This window comes from Episyrphus balteatus, chromosome 4 (genome assembly GCF_945859705.1).
Source record: "Episyrphus balteatus chromosome 4, idEpiBalt1.1, whole genome shotgun sequence".
NCBI lineage: Eukaryota > Metazoa > Arthropoda > Insecta > Diptera > Syrphidae > Episyrphus > Episyrphus balteatus.
In genome coordinates this window covers 10,277,153-10,301,553 of record NC_079137.1, presented here as the reverse complement: position 1 = coordinate 10,301,553, position 24,401 = coordinate 10,277,153, and the positions used below count along the sequence as shown (strand labels likewise).

General features: G+C 34.4%; 2 protein-coding genes across 3 annotated transcripts in view; both read right to left on the bottom strand.

Annotated features, from left to right (window-relative positions):
- Positions 1-24,401, bottom strand: part of LOC129919457 (protein Lilipod) — a 147,200-nt gene that overhangs the window by 110,092 nt on the left and 12,707 nt on the right. The gene's annotated exons all lie outside the window — the stretch shown is intronic.
- On the bottom strand, positions 3,473-24,213 carry LOC129919453 (SAFB-like transcription modulator). Of its 2 annotated transcripts, none has more exons than XM_056000326.1 (9): positions 23,952-24,213; positions 23,594-23,809; positions 13,819-13,941; positions 13,728-13,755; positions 13,306-13,498; positions 12,886-12,932; positions 9,265-10,279; positions 8,808-8,963; positions 3,473-4,646 (listed from the first exon to the last, which is right to left on the bottom strand). In XM_056000326.1, exons 1-9 carry the CDS (start codon positions 24,072-24,074, stop codon positions 3,788-3,790), a joined length of 2,760 nt encoding a protein of 919 aa, XP_055856301.1. In that variant the 5' UTR covers positions 24,075-24,213; the 3' UTR covers positions 3,473-3,787. The 2 variants fall into 2 exon arrangements, with proteins under 2 accessions (XP_055856301.1, XP_055856302.1); XM_056000327.1 differs by lacking the exon at positions 3,473-4,646 and adding an exon at positions 8,093-8,644 and having other exon boundaries at positions 23,952-24,205.

Below are 24,401 nucleotides of genomic sequence, written 5' to 3'. Positions count from 1 at the left end.
GAAAAATATCAAATAGCCTTAGTTCTTCTTTCCTTTGATGCAAAATGTAAGACAGAAATGGCTACTTAAAAATATCAGAACTTTTAACTGCAAGTTTTTTATATATATAACTACCACCAAGTAGGATGGTAATCGATGGAGAGTGAAAACAATGTTGTTCTAAACCGAAGTAGTAGGATAGGAATCGTTTTTCCCAATGCCAAACTGTGCCAAAGTCTGATTGAGAACCTATTTCAATGAAAAAAAGTAATACATTTTAAGAGCTTAAAAGAAAGACTTTTGTTCATTTACGTTACTTCTTCAAAAGAGATCCTACATCAATATATACATTTTCTACTTTTTCTCCATTAAATCTCAATCGCATTTGCCAGCACTTGTATGTGATCCACTAAAAAGTAGCCACTAGTTGTTTGTGTTATCCACTTAATTTCTCAATTACAGCTTCGCAGTAAATCGCTTAATTAAGATATCGTTAACAGTCTAGAATGGATCTCTGTCTCAACCAAAAAGCCTCTCCAGCCAGCTGGTTCCAATATATCTTTCTCCAATCACCCACATCAAGTTGGTTGAGGTTGTTCTCCAAATTGTTAGGCCATCTAAGATAAAATCTCCCTCTTCCACGTTTCCCATCGGGTTTAAAAACGAAAATCTACTCGTTTCGTTCTTCCGATTAGATGAAATACATCCGCATGGGGCAGAATTTGAACGGACTATTAAAAAATAGTGCATTGGTATTGACTTCAGCTGCGCACATTTGCTTGAAACAAGATGTTAAAGATGTTGCATGATAGCCTTATCGTAAACCTTTCGCTTAATTACACTGTGCAAGTCGAAATTCTTGACAGGCGCGCGAATAACTGTTTCGCCATATTTCGGACCCGAGAAATCCATTGGCATCATTAGTTTTTCGATTTATCGGTACGACTTCGAACAAAATTTTTTTTGAAAGTTTTTTCAATTATTTTGAGAATTTTCCACTGTTTTTAGTCATTTTTCAATCAAAAACATTGTTTATATTGCTAATAATTCTGCTCAAACGTTTTTTGCTACCAGTAGAAAGACATTGTAAACAATTTTGAACAATTTTTTTTGAAAGTTTAGTGATTTTTTTTTGAATTTTTTTTAAAAAAATCGAAATTTTTTACATTGTTATCGTTTTTTCGCTGTTTTTGTTCTCTTTTGCACAAATACATAGCATGTTTTCCATTAAAAATTAATTTAACTGTTAATTTAGTGTTGGTTAAACTTTGACATACTATCGATAGCATCGATAACAAAAAAATATCGAGTATATCGATACTTCACAAAACTATCGATAGTTTCAATACTTCCACAAGGCTACCGATACTATCGATAGTTTTTTCTTAAAACTATCGATACAATCGGCAATGGAAACTATCGATATCTACCAAACACTATGTTAATTCGTTGTTTACATCCAATGTCAAACGAAAACTTAACTTGTAGTTCAAATTGTGTTAAATTAATTTCAAAGCTATCGATAATATCGATAGCCTTGTGGTAAAATAATTTGGAAGTATTGAAATTATCGATAGTTTTGTGAAGTATCGATATACTCGATATTTTTTGTTATCGATGCTATCGATAGTATGTCAAAGTTTAACCAACACTAAATTAACAGTTAAATTAATTTTTAATGGAAAACATGCTATGTATTTGTGCAAAAGAGAACAAAAACACCGAAAAAACGATAACAATGTAAAAAATTTCGATTTTTTTTAAAAAAATTTTAAAAAAAATCATTAAACTTTCAAATAAATTGTTCAAAATTGTTTACAATGTAGCAAATAACGTTTGAGCAGAATTATTAGCAATATAAACATTGTTTTTGATTGAATAATGACTAAAAACAGTGGAAAAATCTCAAAATAATTGAAAAAACTTTCCAAAAAAAATTTGTTCGAAGTCGTACCGATAAATCGAAAAACTAATGATGCAAATGGATTTCTCGGGTCCGAAATAGGGCGAAACAGTTAATCGCGCGCCTGTCTCAAAAATTTTTTTCAAAAAACTTGCACAGTGTTATTTACTACTGATAAAAAAATATGGTAGACAAAATAGTCCAAGAGCTAGTGGCACATTTGACTAAGGTAGCTCTTGTAAGGCTGAAAATTCGTACAGTGGTAGTTTTTAGCATGCTTAGTAAGAAAATCTTGGTCTGGCAGGCCTCAGCGGTGCACATCATATATATATATGACCTTGAAAGTGTAATTTTCAACTTTTTTTGCCCAAAATTTGACTTTGAAATCGATTATTTCAAAAAGTATTGATTAAAATAACTTGATTTAAAAACTAATATAAAGTGTAATATTCTGCCTTTTGAAAAATGTATCACTTATAACTGCAGGTGTTGCCGTTGTTTTTAAATAATTTTTTTTTTATTTTGAGTTACTTTTTTAGAAAATTGCCCCTCCCTCCTAAACGGGGGGAGATAGACCCCCCTTCCCATAGTAAAAAATGCTTGTATTTAACTCCTCTACAAGAATCCGTTACTAATTTTCCCCGCCTTAGTATTCGTAATTTCCCCAAAAAATATAAAATACAAAAAAAAAAATTTGAACCGAAAATGGTTTTCTAAGGCGGGGAAAATTAGTAACGGATTCTTGTAGAGGAGTTAAATACAAGCATTTTTTACTATGGGAAGGGGTGGTCTATCTCCCCCCGTTTAGGAGGGAGGGGCAATTTTCTAAAAAAGTAACTCAAAATAAAAAAAAAATTATTTAAAAACAACGGCAACACCTGCAGTTATGAGTGATACATTTATCAAAAGGCAGAATATTACACTTTATATTAGTTTTTAAATCAAGTTATTTTAATCAATACTTTTTGAAATAATCGATTTCAAAGTCAAATTTTGGGCAAAAAAAGTTGAAAATTACACTTTCAAGGTCATATATATATATGATGTGCACCGCTGAGGTATGCCAGACCAAGATTTTCTTACTTAGCATGCTAAAAACTACCACTGTACGAATTTTCAGCCTTACAAGAGCTACCTTAGTCAAATGTGCCACTAGCTCTCCTACTAAAATCTAAATTATCTACTTTTCTACGCAGAACCTAAGATATCAATTTATCTTTTTGCCTACATAAAAACAATCAACTTACCTGGAATGATGATCCTACGCATGGTCGCTCAATATCTGTGCCGTGCTTCTCGGTGACGACGACGTCAGTCCTGATTTCCAATGTTTTGTTTCAAAATTTTCTGAAATACATTTTTCATCGTCTTCTTCTTATACCCACCTTTCGGAATATAAACTCTCCAAAGGATCTGCCCATCGAGTTTTAAAAATTCCGATAATCTTTACCTTTAATACCTCAGTTCATTAAACTCCGACAGCCTTAGCCGATAATCGACTTTGTTGTTATTCGCTTCTAATGTTATTCAATCCGGTCATCAGCATCGTTCTTCCATTTTCGATTCTCAACAATAAAACAATTTTTAAAATTTTTCTTTTATTTGCATATTTTTTTGTTTTATTCAATTCTAAATGATGTGTCATGAAATTTAAAAAAAGTAACATTTTTATATTCAAACACAAAATGTAATAGTGACGTAACTTATGGACAGCAGAATGTTAGCCACTTCACAAGTCCAATGCAATGCAAAGTTTATCCTAAATTTTGTTGGTTAGAAAAATAAACCAAACCAAAGCAAAAAAAAACTATGTAAATTCTTAAAAATAATCTTAGTCATAATTTTAAAGCGTATAAGAAAAATGTACGCTGCTGATTTCTCTTTAATTCTATGACGACGACTTGACTAATATTGTTTCTCATAACGTGACGACATTTGTGCGCCGCCATATCGGTCAGAGACTGGACGACTACTACCACTTCCGCCACCATAAGGCCCAGATCTTTCATTGTACGTTCTATCGTAACGATCGCCTGACGATGGCATCGTTCGCCAATGTTCATCAGACTTCATCGATTGCCTGCCTCCTGGCATGCCACCATTTGAGGACATTCCATTGCTGGCATAAGATTTCATGCCCGATGGTCCTCCGCCACCAGAATGCGACGAATGCCCATGACCGGAATGACTGCCATGACTAGAATGTCCCATTTGCCAGTTGGCACCTCCACTGCTGCTACCGCCTCCACCTTGACGCTCCGACGAACCATATGAAGCACTCTCATAACGCTTGCTACTACTACCACCAGCAGTTTGTCCATGACGTGGAAAGAATGACGACGAATTCATACCACTACCGCCTCCTCCATTCGAATGATAACTGGACGAAGGAACATGACGGATTTCAACTTCACGTTTGTACTCATCTCGTTTGCTCGATCCGTAGTCATCTCCAGCACTGCGTTTGCTTGATGGATAGTCATCGCCGCCACCACCACGTTTGGATGAAACATATTCATCTCGCTTGGATGAGTATTCCTCAACTGAGCGTTTGGGTGCACTTGTGTAGTCATCGGCAACACTACGTTTCATGCTGCTCGAATAATCATCGGCTCCACCAACTGCGCTACGTTTCATGCTGCTAGAGTAATCATCGGCTCCTCCGCCGCCACCACGTTTCGATGTAGAATAATCATCACGTTTTGATGGGTAGTCATCACGTTGTTTCGATGAGCTTCCGTAGTCATCACGTTTTTTGTCGTAACTGAAAGAAAAGAAAATACAAATTGATTTATTTATGTTAGAAAAGTAACAAGATTTAATAAAATATACTCGTATGTCAATATATTTAAAAAAAAAAGTTAATTAAATTTTGAGAATATTTTTATTTATTTATATTTTTTTTTTATTATTTTTTTTTAAGAAATGAATAAACTGAGGTTCTATTTTTCAATTTTACAATTCATTCAAAACAAATAGCTAGCTAGCTAAAACTTAGCAATATTTTTGAAAAAGCTTATAAAATATATGTAAGCACTGTTCCTTTGGGAGGTGGCAAAGTACTACTAGTAGTTTACTAGCGATTTTCAATGGAACGCACTTTCAACGAATTCAATACAAATCGTATCTACTCGGGAAGAAGAGCATGAGTAGATGATAGTACTAGATTAACCAAAACATCTACTAGTAGTAAACTACCACCGCCTTTGGAACAGGGCTATAATTTGATGATATGTTTCATTTAAAAGATTAAAGCTTATTTAAACCAGAACAGAAGATTTAATGCGAAAAAGATTCATCCATTTTGAAACCGGACACCTTTAGGAAACATTATGGACTAGATATTTAGTCATCGTCATTTTGATTTTAATGATGTTTTATAAGTGACAACATCTACCATAATGGAAACATCATTAAAATCAAAACAATTGTACAAATGAACAATTTCCCGAACACAATAATCAATGAATTAATAACAATAAACTTCACCTAATACAAAACAAAAATAACCAATTATTAACACAAAAAGTAAAATCTGGCAACCCTAGATATTACTCTTTAACATACACTTAACAAAACAATACCAATTGATAGATAAAAATGCAGTTTCGCACACAAAGCTAATTACACGTTAAATTCAATATTTACAAAAACAAAATTACCCACAAAAAAAAAACAGATCAGCATAATGTAGTCTATCAAATACGATGCAAAGGCAACAACAACAACATGTGCAGCATGGTATATGTAGGTACAACAAAACGTAAGCTTGCAATCAGACTATCAGAACATGAAGCTGACATAAGAAAGAAGAGATCAGATAAAGTTACGTTGAAAACGTAACAATATTAGATAAAGAAAACCGCACCACCCCCCCTATACATTGGAAAGTCTGCGAATGCAACCAAAATCAACAACAAAAATGAATCATAAAGAAGACCTAGACAATATCAGCTCGATATATAGTGTTGCCATAAGTAACAACAATTTGATCTGTGATAAGAAGTGATATTTATTAGGCTTAAGTTTTGTTGTCCAATAAGTGTTAATTTATTAACCCTTTCGAACCCAAGCTATGAAAATCAAAATTAAAAAATGTTTTTTCAGTATTATCGTGTCAAAAACATAAAAACTAAGAAATGTGAATAGCAAAAATTATGTTCCAAAATAATAAATAGCAAAACTAATCTGTTATTTTCATGTTACATGTAAATAACATACACTGCCTATGACCACCAAAAAAAAGTCGCACAACTGAGGAAATAACTTTTTATAGAACAATAATGTATGCTACTTCTTCTAAGCCAAAACACAGCTGGATTAACATTTTTTATATCGTCGCTGTAGTTCTAATACCTCGTAACCCACAAAAAGGCGATTTTGGACTAATGATGGAATTATATTGTTGAAAAAAATCCGGATGTAATAGAAAAGACCCTGTTTGCCTAACACCGATATTGTCAGAGCTACGCTTAATCAATCATTTGTATTGATACATCATACATTTCATACTTAGTTTTTTGGCTCTCCTGAAAAATAGACTTTTCTGGGTTACGAGGTATTAGAACTACAGCGACGATATCTTTTTTACAAAATTATGACCATATATAAAAAAAAATTTTTGTAACTAAAAAAAAATGTGGATTTCAGTCCCTTTTTCGATAAAAAAAAAATAAAAGTATGATATTTGACTAACTTTTTTTACTAATCCAGTAACTAGGCATTATTATCTTTCAATTAAGCTATCGAAACCTAAAAAAATATTTAATGGAATATTTTTTAAGAATTTTCAAAGATATGTTACATGAGAGTAACGCTGGTACCGAAAGGGTTAATGAGTTGTTTATTAAATGTTAATTTACTTTAAATAATGTAATTTTCAAAATTCAAAAAAGTAAGTGCAATAGACCAAGTAATTAATAATTTAAATAATTAAAATACCTACACTTTTTTTCAATTGTTTGTAAAATAATAGACATAGTACTAAAACCACACTTTTTATAATTTGTTTTTAAAGATAATAAATATTAACTCCTGAAGAAGCTGGAAAATACTAGCGAAACGTTGGGTAAAATATGAATTAATTTTTTATTTAATTAATTGCATCTACTAAACTGATCATTAAAGCCCAAACATCAATAAATAGAAATTTTTTTCTCATTTCTTCATAAATATGTATTACCACTTAAGCTCACCTCTTCTCTTACTCGTTTACTTAAAAGGCGGGAACAAAAGAGTTCATTTTTAAGCAGGGTTTTCTTAAGTTTCCAAGTTATAAAATATAAATGACGCGATGCCAAATTATACAGAAATTATAAATATGTGTTGCAAAAATTATCAACAATAATTAAAAATAGTATCTGTAAATGGTTTTTAAACTCAAGATGCCAATCATTGGAGGTGCTAACAATAGGGAAGTTTACGATAAATAGGTGGGAGCAGAAAAATCATCTGACGGTGTTATTGACTCAACGAGGGTAACTTTTTTTGAATCAAAACATAAATATGATAGAAAAAGATGGCCACCGAATGGAGGAACAATTTAATATTTGTGCAGACAACTATAGATCGACATTTCCTAAATGTTTAGTTTTTTTTTTGTTGAGAGAGTTGTGAAGAGTTGATTAATGTATTATAAAGGTGTTTCAATAGTTTCATGGTAGGTAGATAATAATGATACACTTTATAAACATGTGCAAACAAATATGTTGAATCTTTGTTTGGACTCACCTTTGGCCGTTACAGCCTCATGTTGAGAACGGGCTTTGACCATAGATAAACATTTTGGAAGTACATTGTTTGAAATTCCTGATGGCAATAGAAAACGTAGTCATCTTTCTCCATAATTTTTTTTGTTTTGTGTTCAATTTAATTTATTTGTGTTGACTGTTGATTCTTGTAGAATGCTGTCTTTAAATAACTTAAAGCCTTCTGCTCACGAAATGTAATGTGTGAAATAATGAGCAATTCACTGGATGTAAAGCGATCTCCGCAGCAAAGACCACAGTTCAAGTAATAGAATTTTTAATACAATTAGAAATTAGAACCAGTTCTTTATGAAGAGATGTTTTGTTTAGGCTAGTGTAGAGTAATCGTCGTTGTCTGATAATTTTTGAACCATGGTCATTGCTTTTGTAAGATATTTTTCGATATATTCATATGAAAGCAATTGAAAAGCAATAATTAAATATCAGAATATTCATTCGTCAATCATGTTATAACTAATAAATTATAAAATTTGTATTGATGAAGTATTCAAAACAGAATTAACCATAATTGTTGTTTTATTTTATCAAAAATAATTCAAAAACTCTCCGACCGATTATCTCAAAAACCTAAAGAATACAAAAAATACTTAAAATAACTTCTTTCTTATTTTTCATTTAAATTCATCAGTTTTTGTAAACAGCATCCCGATCAAAATCTTCTTTAGACTTTTCAATAAGTTTCCATTCATGTTCGCGCTTAAGTCTTCGATTAAACACACGCTCTTCTTTTCTTTTTTGATCATGAAATTTCTTTGCAATAGGTGTTTTGTGTTTTTTATATAATCCCAATGCAATTATTTTTATAGAATTAAGCCTAGCACATTCTTCAGTAAACCATGGACTTTTATCGCATTCCAAATCACGTCTTCTTCTCCTCTTATTTAAGGATTTTTCTACCAACATTTCATATTTATTCCATTCTTGTTGGTCTTTAACATTTTGAAAAGTTATTTCTTCATCAGCTTCTCTTACATCTTCTATTGCTTTAATAACCCTACAAAAATGTCGATATTGATACAAAAAATAATACAAGAATTCAAAAAGAGTTGAATAATTGTTTAGAAATTGCCAAAATGTCAGGAGGAAGAACATTTAATCTATCAATAAACTTACTCAAATGCAAACTTAAAAAAAAAAATACATAAAATGTAACTCACCTAGTAGCAATAGATGCATCAAATCTTGGTGGTGGGGGTGCTTCAAATCGAGCTCCGCTATTTCTCTTGCGTTCTGTTGTCTCGGGATAACGTTCATCGCCGGCCCTCTTTACAGCCCTCTTTGGCGGTTCATCAATACGTGACGTTGCAATAATTCTAAATCAATTTGGGAAAACAGAAAAATAAAAAAAGAATAAACAATTTATTTTTTAAAATTTTCGATTGAAAAAAAATTAAAAAAAAAACATCAACATCAACACACTGGCGCTACTAGCTACATTTCTAATTGATACACAAAAGCGCCGGTAGCGCCTTTTTTTGTTTTTTACTTATTTTTTTAGACATTTTGCTTAAAATGAAAACAAAACAAATTGCAAGTAAAAATAATTATACAATATTTAGAGAGAGAGATCGAATAAAGTCTGAGATTTTGAGATTTCAGAAAGCTTCATCATACTTCATTTGTTGGCGCTTGAGTTCTAGGCGCTCCAGTTCGATTTTTTCACGCTCCAACTTCTGGCGTTCTCGTTCCAAACGCAATAGTTCGGCTTTCTCTCTTTCAAGACGCTCACGTTCGGCAGCTAGTTTTCTACGCTCCTCAGCTAGACGAAGTTCTTCTTCGCGTTGTCGCTCACGGATTTCTCGGCGACGACGCTCTTCTTCACGCAGCTCACGTTCACGTTCCCTCAGTCGTTGGCGTTCCCTCTCTTCACGGATCTTCTGGTAGGAGAGAATTTCACGTTCACGACGCTCACGTTCCTTTTCTCTCTCACGACGTAGGCGTTCACGCTCACGTTCTTCACGATCAATGCTTGGTCGACGAGGAGGTAGTGGTGGACGGTCCATGCGTCGCCGATCTCCTGACCGTGAGTTACGTCGACGACGTACGGCATTGTCTGGCTTGGGCCTGTCACCGCCTTCAGCGACTACCTTTGTTTCATCAGCTCCCTTATTAGAGGCGGCACCGCCCTTTGGTTTGTCTTTATCGTCCTTGACGGTCGATGTTGTGGACTTTTTATCGGCGCCATCAGTAGTTGCCTTGCCCTTAGTGTCCTTGGCGTCTGTTGATGCTTTCTTTGATTCTTCTTCCTTCTTCTTGGAACTGCCTGACGAATTGCTAGTATTACCTGCCCCTGCTGCTGCTGTTGAAGAATGACCATTGCTACCTGAACCAATTTCATTCTTAGTTCTTTCCACAGAGATTATGCGCCCATGCAATTCGGTGCGATGCAAATGATCAATGCATCGACTTGCGTCCGATGAAGATGACATCGTTACAAAACCATAGCAACGAGTTCCTGGAGTGCGAGTATTGGTAACCACTTTGGCGCCGATAACTTTGCCATATTTGGTAAAAATCGTCTTCAAATCACTGGCACGAGTCAGAGATGACAGTCCAGATACCCAGAGATTGCGACTTGACGATGATGTTTTGGATTTTGATGATTCTGATGGTGCACCTGATGATTTTTCTGGAAATTCCATAATAACAATAGTGGTCGAGTGAGCACATTTTTTTAAAATTCTTTAAAATACTGGGACTTATTATTGTTTATTATTATTTTTTTTACTTATTTAAAAAACCTACTAACAATAGAACTTGCACGAGCATTTAAAATAGATAGAGAACACTTTGGAAATTCTATATTCAGGCCTCCCAATCTACTCAAGTTTTTTTTTTTTTGTTTTATAGTTTGGAATCTGAAACAGTTATTTGAGCACACAACAACGAAGATGACGAAAGTGTCAAATAGAGTGTTAATCGTTCGATTAGATTACTGTTGATTAAGGTGATGACTGCAGCCATGATGATGGAAACTGCTGTAAATAATTGGACATCTTGGTTATAATGTGACAATAGAATTTTGAGGTTGCTGCTTGGACATTTCCTTGTTTGTTGGTAGAAGTATGGCTGGAATTTGTTCCTAGTCCTATAGTACACCTAATGAAAAAACTGCCAAATTAGTGATGGTGATTTTACCTGGTTTCTAAAGATTGTGGTTAGGTTCAGCTGCTATCGATAAACATTTATATAGAATCTGCACCTCCTCTATAAAATTACCTTGTTTACCCTCTTATATTTGGTGATGTGTTTTATTCAGCGCTTCGTCCGCCAAAAACAAAACTGATCTCCTTGTGTATTTCTCCACAGCCCTCTCCCTTCGAAGATCATTTAATGAGAATGGATCATAGTGAATACTTTTTGGTGCTGCAACACTCTTGTTCCTTTCAGAATTTCCCGTGCACTACTTACAATATAATTGTTCTTTTTAGGCCTTGTTTGGTTACCATTATATTTCTACGACTAGACATCATTGCTTCAACTTCCAGGTTGATTTGGTCTCATCTTAATCGAACTAATTAACACTCTTATGACATAAAGACTAAAAATTTGTTGAACAGATACTAAAATTTAGTATAAAAAATGTTCGCGAATTTCATAAAATTTTAAGCAAACAAAAAAGGAAGAATTATGGCTGCTGGCGCTGTCGTAAACCAATGCGTCTTTCAAGGATCCTTACAAACCTTATACTAGGATTCACAAAAGAATTCTGTATAGAACCTGCTTTTGCCTTCAGTCAGCTGCTAAGGATAATGTTGCTTAAATAGCTTTAATCATTCAGATCCAAAAAGTTCACCAGTCCAATGGAGTATGTACATCAATGTCATCATAATAGTTTTGGCAGGAAATCATCTCTTCCAGGGGTACAAGTAAGCTGCATTTTAAACTCATTTCTATTAAGGATTTATGTGATATTTTTATCGCGCCCGTTTTACATTTTAGTAATAAAGATTTTATGCGGTCCACGACAAGAAAATTCAACCGTGCTCAAAACTTTGCTTTTAATTTGATGTTTTCTATTTCTTAAGATTGTTTAAATAAAACTTATTTTGGACACGAAACCTGACGTAAAGTTGTTACCATTAGGCAAACAAGGGTTAAGACGGCTGCAGACAAAACGCTAGGACACAATGGTAAGCAGACGTGTTTTGTATAGGAGTCCTTCATGGGCGCCGGTTATTAAACAAAAAGGTTAAATGATCATCGGTATATGACCGATATAACCAATGTTCTATTGGTAAACGGGTGAATTTTTGTCATGTCGGTCCAACCAAACGAATACATTTGCAACAATTAATATGACTGGGGTATGTGTAGGAGTCTCAACCCAATAACAGAGCAGTAGAGAAAGACCGAGATTAAGATGTCACAAGAGAGTGGTAGTCAATCAATAGAATTGATTTAAAGCTTGGTGGTAAGGGCGCACATCTTTATGGGATTGTAGATAACGAAGTTTTTTAAACGATCTATAATTTCGTTTTAAAACATAACAAGACGGTGCTCAAATCACCGCCAATTCAAATTTTATTGAATCAAAAATACTGAAGAGTAAATAATAGTGTCCACAAATTGAGATACATCTACTTGTACATATATCCCAGGCGATAATCTGCACATATCAATGGCTAATACCCTAAATTTATAGACATAAGCCCATAAAATTAAAAAGGAGAAACGCCTTTTGCAGTGCCACGCGAAAAGAAGGTATTTACCTTTTTATTACTGACAAGTAGATTGGGGTCTTTAAGAAATGTTTGCCACAGAAAACGAAACTTGTCGCCCATCATAAAAACAGGAAAACATTTATGTGACAGCAGTTGCGTGATTCCTGTATGGAATCGGTCTCGACCTTCCCCAAATTAATTGAACATAAAGCAAATATTTACTATCACTGAAAAGTAGTATTAAGAAGTCGAGACAAGTTTGGATTATTTTATCCATGAATCTACCAAGAATAGTTTACCGCCCAAACCCAAAATTCTTGATAAAAGAAAAGATTATGCGCCCATTTACTTTATTACTTTATTAAACCATTTCAGTATCAAAAAGCCAATCAAAAGCAGTAGTTTTGAGAACGTTTGTATAACGAACTAATTCACACGATTTTTTTCTCTTTGCAAAATAAAAGAACTGCTTCAGATTCCAAAAAATTCTAACATTAACAACAAAACACTTTTGCCCTCTTCATTTAACTGAATTTAAAATTTAATTTTAACATTTTAATGTAACATTTACCTTTGTCATCCTTCGATGTTGATTTTGATGACGATTTTGTTTCAGCGCTGATGATGAAAATCCAAAGAAAAGTAACTGATTAGTATTTGTTTGTTTTGAAGAAAAATGTATCAATAAGATAAAAAATATTTGAAAAAATTCTGCTCTAAGTTAAATACAAGAAGTTCGGTAAGTAGCTTGTGATGGTTTTTAATATACGATCCAATGATAGATTAGCAAGAAGTGTAGCACACAGTGAAGGAAGATTTCCAAACAGTATTTATAATAGAAAACCATCACAAACAACAAACTTTTTTTTAACAACCTAAAACATGAATTTTGTCAAATACAATATCTTAAGTTGGAAGTTCCAAGTCGTATTGTCCTGACTGTATTTGTCTTCTTCCTCTTGGTCCTTCATTTTATTTGTGATCAACCAACCTTTCGTCCTTTTGTTTGTCAGCTGTTTTATCATCCTTCGATGAATCTTCCTTTGTACTGGATGATGAAGAAGATGATTTCTTTTCCTTCTCCGAATCAGTTTTTTTAGTGTCAGATTTGGTCTTCTTTTCTTCAGAAGAATCATCCTTTTCCTTGTTCTTTGATTTATTAGTTTCAGTAGTTGATTCATCAGCTATGATTGTACGGTAGTGAGGGATGTTATGTTAGAATATTTATTCGGCGTTTTTTTTTTTTTTAAGTTTAATTAAAATATACAAAAAAGTCCCACTTAATTCTAATCACAGTTTTTTTTATCCATTTTGTTCACTTTATGCACATAACAATTAAGGATTTTATTTGGAAAGGGATTATAGGTTTTTTTTTTTGCAAATAGGAGGATTAACATGAAAAGGAGTACTTACTTAGTGTTTTGTCCTTATCGTCTTGAGCCTTAAAAAATTATTTGAAAATGTTAAAATGTTTCTTTGTTGTTAAAAGTTCAAGTAAATTTACTTCATTATGTAACAGTTGTTGTTCATCTTCTTCAATTGTTAGATTAATAGATTCTTCATTGTCATTCATATTGGTATCAGTGTTTTGGGTGTCTTCTGTTTCCTCTTCTTCTTCTTCAAATTCCTAAAAAATTATACAAAAATGTTTAAATATCTGAACCCTGAATGCATTTTGTTATCTAAATGTAGTCACATATGTGAGTAAAATATACATAAAAGAACGCGTATGAATATTTTCATTATGGAGGAATCAAAACGATTCAAATCTTAATGACAGGGAAAGGCTTAAAGACTTCATAAATTGCTGCAAGTGGACTGTTTTGAATCGAATAGACCTCAATAGACTAGGGTCGATAATTTTTGAAACCAAAAAAAAATCATAGTAGAATGAAACCCATTGGAAATGGAGGTGAATATGATGAAAATTAAAGGAAAAATAAATTACGGGCGAGCCGAGTTCGGGAAGTGGGTGGGTTGAGTTTTTAATGGTAAAAAATGGTATATCTCGATTTCCGGCAAAACTACAAATCCTATAGAAAAAAGTTGTATGGCAAAGTTGTAGGTATTAAAAAGATCTACAACTTTTGTATCAACAATTTTTTCACACAACCTCAAAATTTATGTGAAAAATTAAAAAAACCGAGTTTTTGGTTTTTTATTTTTATCTTTTTCAAAAACAAAAATTTTTCGACGAAATTTGGTGAAAACTTACCTTATTATGTCCCAAATACACTGTAATTTATTTGATTTAAAATATAAATTTGTTTACCTTATTTTGACTTAATACCAAAAAAACACCCTAATTTTCAATTGAAAATTCACGTGTCAAAATATCAGCTTTTTTCAAAAAGTCGGTGGGCATTTAGTTCGTTAAAATGTCTATTTTCTAATGGTGTAAAAAAAAATTTACATTAGTATAGTATTTTGGCATATTTATTCAAATTTACACTTTAATTACTCAAAAAACGTAAGATTTCATGTTACATTGATAAATCTTACGTTTTTTGAGTAATTAAAGTGTAAATTTAAATAAATAGGCCAAAATTGTAAACAATCATAAAAAATTTTTTCGAGTTCAAGCTTTTTTCATTTTTTGAATTTTACGAGAACATGTTCTATAGTATACTAATGTAATTTTTTTTTTACACCATTAGAAAATAGACATTTTAACGAACGAAATGCCCACCGACTTTTTGAAAAAAGCTGATATTTTGACACGTGAATTTTCGATTGAAAATTAGGGTGTTTTTTTTGGTATTAAGTCAAAATAAGGTAAACAAATTAATATTTTAAATCAAATAAATTACAGTGTATTTGGGACATAATAAGGTAAGTTTTCACCAAATTTCGTAGAAAAATTTTTGTTTTTGAAAAAGATAAAAATAAAAAACCAAAAACTCGGTTTTTTTTTAATTTTTTACATAAATTTTGAGGTTATGTGAAAAAATTGTTGATACAAAAGTTGTAGATCTTTTTAATACCTACAACTTTGCCATACAACTTTTTTCTATAGGATTTGTAGTTTTGCCGGAAATCGAGATATACCATTTTTTACCATTAAAAACTCAACCCACCCCCCATCCATGGGGGTAAGCCTTGTCGTGGCGGATGGGCTTACGGTGACTACTACTATGAAGCTAAGAGCTATGCGATCGCGAAACTTGTTTTCGCAGAAGGGCCTCCCATGGTCGACAGGTCGAAGCGGAGTAGGCTGTTGCTACTAATTACCCCCCCCCCCCCCCCCCCCCCCAACGAAGGAGTGTTCCCACCAAGGCACTCCCAACAATTGACGGTAGCGGAAGAATTCATTTACAGAATCAACGGTAGCGTCACCAGTTCCAGTTAGGCCGAACTACTTGGTGAACCCCTTATATGAGCTACTCCGACATATTCAGAGCACAGGTCTATAAGGAGCAAATCACATCTAGGCAAAATAACATCAAGGTGAGCCTAGCGACACACACCAACATCTAAGAGCTTTCCATTAAGCGTGCATGCAATTCCTTGGGTTAGGCGACTGGAGATCACCGGCGTAGTAAAAGACGATCACATTACAAAAACAGGAGCATGCCAGTGTCGACAATTTTCGAAAAACGTTTCGCGAAATTTTCCGAAAAATTTCGAGCATTATGGAAGTACTTGCTAACACGAACAGCACTACCCCGCCAGGCAGTACCGCTGCTACACACGGTACTGATCCTGGACCGATTAGAAATAATCGGGTCAGAGCTATACGGATTCCGGGGGCTAGCAAAGTAATGCACGAGGTTAGAAGAAAATTGAGAGTCGCGAGTTGGAACGTGGGTAGTATGAACAGCCGAAGCTGTGAATTAGAAGAGATGATGAAGAGGAGGCGAGTGGACATCTTGTGCGTCCAAGAAACCAAGTGGCGAAACACTGGAAACAGAGCCCGTTTCTTAGACGTCAAGACAAAACAATACAAGATGTTCTACTACGGAACAGAGCAAGGTAGAAACGGAATCGGTGTCATCCTTGCGGAAAAGCTTCTTGGAAGCGTTTTGGCCATTTCGAAGTCCAGTGACCGATTGATGTCTCTTAAACTGGTGATGGAAGGAAAGGTGTGGAATATAGTCAGTGCATATGCTCCCCAAATTGGATGTGAGCAGGTGGAAAAAGATGCATTCTGGCTAGACTTCCACAACCTCATTAAAGACATCCCAAAGGAAGAGCTTTTGTTTGTGGGTGGAGATTTAAATGGACATGTAGGGAACGGCAACGAAGACTATGAGGACTGCCATGGTGGCCTTGGATTCGGAGCTAGAAACCCTCCTGGCGAAGAAATTCTAAGCATGTGCAGGTCACATGGTCTTATAGTGTTGAATACCATGTTCATTAAACAAAGCCGACACCTTATCACTTATAGCAGCGGTGGAAATGAAACACAGATCGACTACCATCTGGTATCTAGTTCCATGAAGCCGCTAGTGAAAGACTGCAAAGTGATATTAGGAGAAGCGATCGCCCAGCAACACCGTCTCCTACTGACAGAATTTTTTATGGAGACGAAGGCGGCAAACAAACAAAGAGAGGCTACCGGAGGTATCAAGTGGTACAACCTGGAGAAGGAAAAAGGCGATGCATTCATCTCTGTTATGAGAAATTATCTGTGCGAGACCACCAGCAGATTACAAAACGAAGAGTGCAGAGTACAAAATATGTGGGACTCTCTGCAAAGAACTTGCTTGGTGAAGGCGAGGTCACTGCTAGGAACATCTAAAGGAAACTACCAACGGGAAAAAGAAACATGGTGGTGGAGCGATGAAGTCAAAGCAGTGATATCAAGGAAAAAGACCGCTTTCCAAGCTTGGTCCAAATGCCCCTCTCATAATAGAGATGAAAAAGCACGACTCGAAGTGGACTACAAGCGCTACAAGAAGGAAGCAAAGAAGAAATGCGCCCAGCATAAGGCAGAGAGTACGGAAAGCATGTATCGCGAGCTTGGGGAAATATCTGATCCAGCTGCTGATGCAAACCAGGCTCTCCAGGAACTGCGACATGCCAAGATGAACAAGGGTGCAGCTATCTTCAAAATTGCCGCTCAAAGGAGAAGGAATGCTCAGGAAATACGTTTACCAAAGTTCATTAACGATGCTCAAGGCCTATTACTTGTGAATGACGACAAAATTCTCCACAGGTGGCGACAGTATTGTGACGAACTCCTAAATGAGCAATTCCCCAGGATTTACTTTCCAACAGCCGAACCTAATTTAGAAGAAGTACCCGACCTTACAGTCGAAGAAGTTAGCGTGGCGGTGAAAAACTCCAAGAAAGGAAAGGCGATTGGTCCAGACGAAATACCCTCTGAGTTCTGGAAGAAGATGGGAGACATTGGGTGTAAATGGCTCACGATTCTCATCTCCAAACTCATTAGCGGTGACCAAATGCCAAATCAGTGGAGAGAAAGTTTCCTTCTCCCAATCTACAAAGGAAAGGGGGACACACGAGACTGTGATAACTACCGATCGATTAAGCTGATGTCACACACCATTAAGATCGTTGAGCGGATTTTGGACGGCCGACTACGAAAAATAATACGGCTGTCTGATGACCAGTGCGGGTTTGTCTCGGGTAAATCAACCACAGATGCCATACAGAGTTTAAGAATCCGAATGGAAAAACACCGTGATTCCTCGAGGGATTTGCATATTGTGCTGGTTGATTTCGAAAAGGCATTCGATAGACAACCACGAGATCTGATATGGGTGTCCCTGAGACAGCGAGGGGTTCCGGAAATCTACGTGCGGATGATCAAGGACATGTACGAGGAAGTAAAAACGAAGGTAAAATGCCCCGCAGGAGTCACCGAAGAGTTCCCAATTAAAGTCGGTGTGCACCAGGGAAGCGTCCTGAGTCCTTTGCTCTTTATTACCGTCCTTGACTTTCTGCTTGAAGAAAAAGTGACGGATCCGAAAGTGAGTCAGTTATTCTTTGCTGATGATGGCGCCATCATAAGTGAAGATCCAACATCCCTGCAACGAGCACTTGATGTATGGGTGGATGTTCTGGAGGGAAGTGGGTACCGGATAAGCGCGAAAAAGACAGAATATCTCTGCTGTCCATTTTCTGACCCAGACGGCCCTATTCCGGACATTTACCTGAATGGCACAATACTTCCCAAGTGCGAAAAGTTCAAATACCTTGGATCTATGATCAACAACCAAGCTTCTTGTGATGACGACATCAACCACCGAATAAGTGTAGGGTGGATGAAGTGGCGCGAAAACTCTGCCATCTTCTGTGACCGAAAAATGCCCCCTAAACTAAAAGGAAAGCTCTATACTGCAGTTGTTCGCCCAGCACTTACATACGGTTCACAATGTTGGACAATGTACAAAACGTATGAGAGTAAACTGACAGCAGCAGAGATGAAGATGCTTCGTATGACAGCAGGAGTAACAAAGCTTGATCGAATAAGAAGCAAGAAAATCCGAGGAAGTCTTCACGTCAAAAATACCGTCTTGGATAAAATACAGCATGACCGTTTAAGCTGGTACTGTCTTGTACAAAGAAGAAACCCTGAGAACCCAGTTCAAAAGGCGATCGCATACGACGTTCCAACGCAATCGCGAAGAAGAGGCAGGCCTAAGAACTCATGGAGAAGACAAATGCAACGACAACTGCATTCAGTTGGCCTTAGACATGGAACAATTCAAAATCGAGAAGCCTGCCGACGTTTCCTGAGGTCAACCCGGCGAACCCCACATGCGGAGCCGTAGTGTGAAGCAGTAGAGTGGGAGAGTTGTGACCCCATCCGAGATCATGACTATCGTCGATAATGGAGAAGAAGAAGAAGAAGAAAAACTCAACCCACCCACTTCCCGAACCCGGCTCGCCCGTAATTTATTTTTCCTTTAATTTTCATCATATTCACCTCCTTTTCCAATGGGTTTCATTCTACTATGATTTTTTTGTACTTTTTACCGACTTCCAAAAAGGAGGAGGTATTCAATTCGTCTGTATTTTTTTTTTTTTTTTTTTTTTATGTTTGTTACCGCAGAACTTTGGACTGAGTGAACCAATTTTGATAATTCTTTTTGTATTGGATAGCTGGTGGCTGCAGTGTGGTCCCATTTCAATTTTGTACACTTTTTGCCATAGGAACTATTTTAAAAACCATAAAACCTAGTTTTGATCCATGGAAGTCGGTTTTGTTTTTTAGCTAAAAATGATTATTAATGTTTTTGAAGGCATCGGCACTGGTCTACAATACTAAAACAAATCAATTCCGCGCCGGATGTTTAGGAATTTATTCCATGTAACATTGCCCTTCATAGCTATTGTCTTCTGATTACAATGGTCTGCAAGGAAAATAGAGCAGCAAGGAGCACTAATGGATTTTTTTGTGCTGAGTCTGAATCCGGAAGCCACATTAACAGGTGAAAAAGGCGTTAGTGGTAGGTATTGTCATATGATTATAATCAAAAACAATAACTATCAACAATTAAAGACGAGCAATTAGGTATAGTTCCATAGAAAATCTTCGGAGTCATTAAAAGATGATCTTATTTTCATTCGTGACTTATAAAGAACATAATGGACATTTTTTTTTTTGTTGTACGTACAAAGAGGTCTTATTTTTTTAAAGGTTGAAAATATCATTATTTTAACTTTCAAACGGTGCAATCTATCGAAAAGTAAAAGTAGGTAGGTAGGTAGCCAACTCCTTAATTGCTATGGAGATCCATCTTAATGTTTTTTCTTGCAAAAAAAAAAAAAAACAAACAAAACTGTTTGTGGGATAGTTAGGTTTTAGTTAGATCCAGCATGAAAAAAAGCCTAAGATCAGGCTAGCAGGAATTTTTTTTATTAAATTAAAGTTTTTAAAATGTCTATGACAAAAAGAAAAAGTATTGACTCTACACACCTACGTTTGTCTTGAAATTTCTTAAAAAATGGATCTACCATTGTCTACAGTCTGAATTTGAATGGATGGGAGTTTCAATTTGAAGATGCTCAAGCTCAACTTCAACTTTTTTTTTTAAAGGACTTACTTTTATATACCTAGTACGAGCACTACCGTGCTCATGTTTCTTCGTAATTAAAAGAAAAGCTTTCAATTTTATACAAAATTGTTAAAAAAAATAGCTTGTCAATGGTCATGAAATGACCATGGTGACTTTTGTTCAGAAAGACAACGCCTTTTATTGTTCCTTGTATATTTTTTGTATAGGTACTCTGACTAAAAAAAGGAAACGAAAATTACAATGCCCTATACCAACTCTGATCGATGAGATAAACATTTTTTATTTGCGTACGATTTATGGAAAGGGTAATTGGAAGAAAACGACTTGCATGAAATCTCGTCGATTTCCTATGAGAAATATGTAACAATGGTAAACTGAACGAATTAGGTACACCCCTGCGTTCCTTTGGGAATATTTGTCTACTGCTTAGTACTTAAAGCTGCTTGGAACCATGGCTTTTAACTACTTTTGATAAATGTTCCCAAAGGAACGCAGCTAATATATTTACATATTTCTAGAAACTACAAGGAATATGGACAAAACAAGATGTGTAAACAATTTTCAACTATCGACAAATTGTACTACATACACACAAAACACAATTCTTAAAAAAAAATACATCTAAAACATACTTTAAGATAGATTTGACACCTATTTTCATTCTGAACTTATCAAATAACACATTATTTTCTTCAACACTAAATAAATGTGGGTAAACACAAGGTAAAAAAAAAACGATATACCTACATATCGTCGGTGAAACCAGAAAAGTGTGTAACTCCAAATTTTCTGAAAATTAGATTTGAATGCCATCTGTTAGACAAACCTAATATCTACCGTTCCTTAATCTCAGAATCCCCTTAAAGTTCATAGTTTTTATTTTATTAGCAAATTAGAAAATGAAAACTCATACAAATGCCTTCAAAACGATTTTGTTTTTTTGCTTTCCTATAAAATTTGCTAAAATGGAGTTACACAGTTTTCTGGTTTCACCGACGATATACAGGGTGATTCAGGTGTAATGTGCCAAAAAGCTGGAGCGTAGGACAAGAAAAAAACCGGATGGAGGAGGGAGGTCTATTCAATTCTCTTTTCAAAATGGTATAACATTGTTGAGAATATTCCATAAATAACAGAGATAAAATTTTTTTTTCTTAAGAAATCCATCTTATTATTAGGAAATTTTTCCATATTATTTAAGTTTTGTACCCTTTCAGAACCTTTCAGAATACAAAAACTTAAATAATATGGAAAAATTACCTAATAAAAAAGTCGGATTTCTTAAGAAAATAAATTTTATCTCGGTTATTTATGAAATATTCTCAACAATGTTATACCATTTTGAAAAGAGAAGTAAAAGAAGAAGTATTTAAGTAAAAAATTTTTACTTAAATAAAAGTTTCTAAGAAGAAAATTAAACAATTGTAACTTCAAAGATAGAGTGCTGCTAAAAATATTCTGGATTTGTTTGCCATTTTCATCAATTGAAATTTTATAACACAAAACTGAGAAAAAATATTGTTTTAATATTTTTTCTAGATCGTTATTATATCAGTTAAGCAATTTCAACAGAAAATTATGATCTTTAACACATACAAAAAATTCAAAAATTGAAAAAGGAAGTATAGCCAGAATTTCGGCTGTGAAAAACTAACCGGATTTTTCAAGGATTTCGATGTTGAGGTAACTGTTTTAAGCTTCACTTTTGTAAAAATTTTGTTTGCAGTAACAAACAAAGTTGTTAGCTTTGTGAATTGTATAAAATATTTAATGGAATAACGGAAAAAACGCATAATAGTCATAAAATTCGTTAGTTAGTCGTAGAACACTTTTAAGCCGAACAGGGTTTTTCAAAGCAAAAATACATACAAAAATAGAGGCTTTTGTTCAATGAAAATTAAACAAATAACAGCTCGAGAAAATGTGTTTATTTTTGGTTGTTTTTTGTTCTGAAAAACCCTGTTTTGTTGAATTCAAATTGTAATATTATGCGATCTAACTGCAACTTTGGAAACTTTTATACATTTTTGAAAACTACAATAACTGGGCAACTTTTTAAAATAATAAACCATTCTCACACCGTAGAAATTTTGTTTGCGGTGTTGCTCTCAAATAAAAGTTAAAAATTGATTTTTTATAAAACTTGAAACTGTTAGTTAATTTGCAGCGAAATGGCGTATGGAACAAAAAATATTTTGATTAATTAATTGTTCCTAATTATTTGGCAATGTTTTTGTAAAGGAATTTGAGAAAACAAAAATAAATAGTGGGCGCAGGAAGCAAAATACTGTTGCAAAGTAGGGATTTTTCAAAATTTCAAAAGAATTGCATTAAATCGAAAACCGTAAGGAATTGGGATGAACAAGTTACCAAATTCTGAGAGCCCTTAAGATCCCGTATCAGCATACTTCGTTTGATCCATTACTTTTGGGACACCCTGTATAATAACGATCTAGAAAAAATATTGAAACAATATTTTGTCCCAGTTTTGTGTTATAAAATTTCAATTGATAAAAATGACAAAAAAAATCCGGAATGTTTTTAGCAGCACTGTAAATGAAAAACATTCCTATTTGTTTTCCGTTGTATTTGTCTACAAGTATCGCAGCAGTTGATTTAAGGTAAATTACACAGAAAATGTTTGTAGAAGCTTCAAGGCAGCTGGATATTCGAGAAGATAGATTAAAAAAAAAAAAAACAATTAGAAGTATCGAACATTAAGTCTTCGTATTATGTATTGAGTAGCAAAGTTTAAAAAGGTACTTAAAATAAGCCAGACTAACGAGAAGGCAAGTTTGTTTGTTGGATTGTAACAAAATGTTCCTTTAACTCATTTCAAATAACATGGCAACCAAATTATTAGTATAAAGGGAGTGAGTATTCAGAAACATGATAGCCTTGACCACATTTAATACGAAATACTATTATGACCGACATAAAACTTCGGCAAGTACCTAACATCATTCAAATGCTAACCAACACTATTGTCTAAATTATTTAATGATATGTCTGAAAAAACCAACTATCCAGTCAGAGGAAATCTGTTGATATTAATGGAAGAGGGTTAATTTAAATATTCAGACCTAAATACCACATAGAGATAAGATAATTGGAGCAAATTGTCTATGCAAGCGTAACTGAAAAAAATAGAAATCATGCGCATTCTGCAATGACTATTTGTTCCCTTCTTAAATAGATACATACTCACTTGTATACGTTTATTAAAAAAAAATATATAAGATTCCATCAAAATATGGACAATTTAGATAAAAAAAAAAAAATACAACTTACCTCCTCAGGAAGAGGCTCTTCTTCATCGACTTCACCAACTTCATCAATGATAACATCATCGTCGTCGCCATCATCTACCTCTGCCGGTGCTTCTTCATCACCCTTTTCTTCAGCTTCATCCACAGCCTTTTCGGCAGGTTCTTCCTTCACAATAACTTTGGGTGGTTCTTTTTCAAAAACATAAGTACTTGGATCTTTTCCTTCTTCTTTTAATGCCTAATTAATAAAGATTTTTAAATAAAAACAAACAAAATTTAATTAACATTTCATATTATTCATATGAAAAAAAAAGGAAGACAATTTTATACAAAATGGCGGCTCTTTATCTTTTTTTTTTTCTAGGAGCTGTTAAACTAACCTTTTCCAAACGTTCTGCCAAAGTCGCCTTCGAACCAGTTATTTCTAATGAACGTTTATCAAGTTGATCTTTTAGATCTGCAACTTTAAGTTCGCTTAACTTCTTGCCAGTAACGTCGGACATTTTTTTAATTAATACTTTTAATAGTTTAATTTTGAAAAATTATAAATAAATCGAACACTTTCGTGTCGACTATAGAACCTGATCACAAGCAAGAGCAAAAATTCAATTGATTTATGGGTTATGGATGGGAGATTAGTAGTAGAAGAAATGCAATGAGAAAATGCAAAAAAAAAATGGCTGAACAAGCTGTACAAAGTTGTTAGAGAATCGAATGAGAATCGTTTGATGTTGGCTGGGTAGTGTAGTTTGAAATGGTAATGTAGTTTAAAATGAAATGATTCAGCAATGAAGTATTCTGTCAAGTCTAGTGCAAATAAAGGCTTTAAC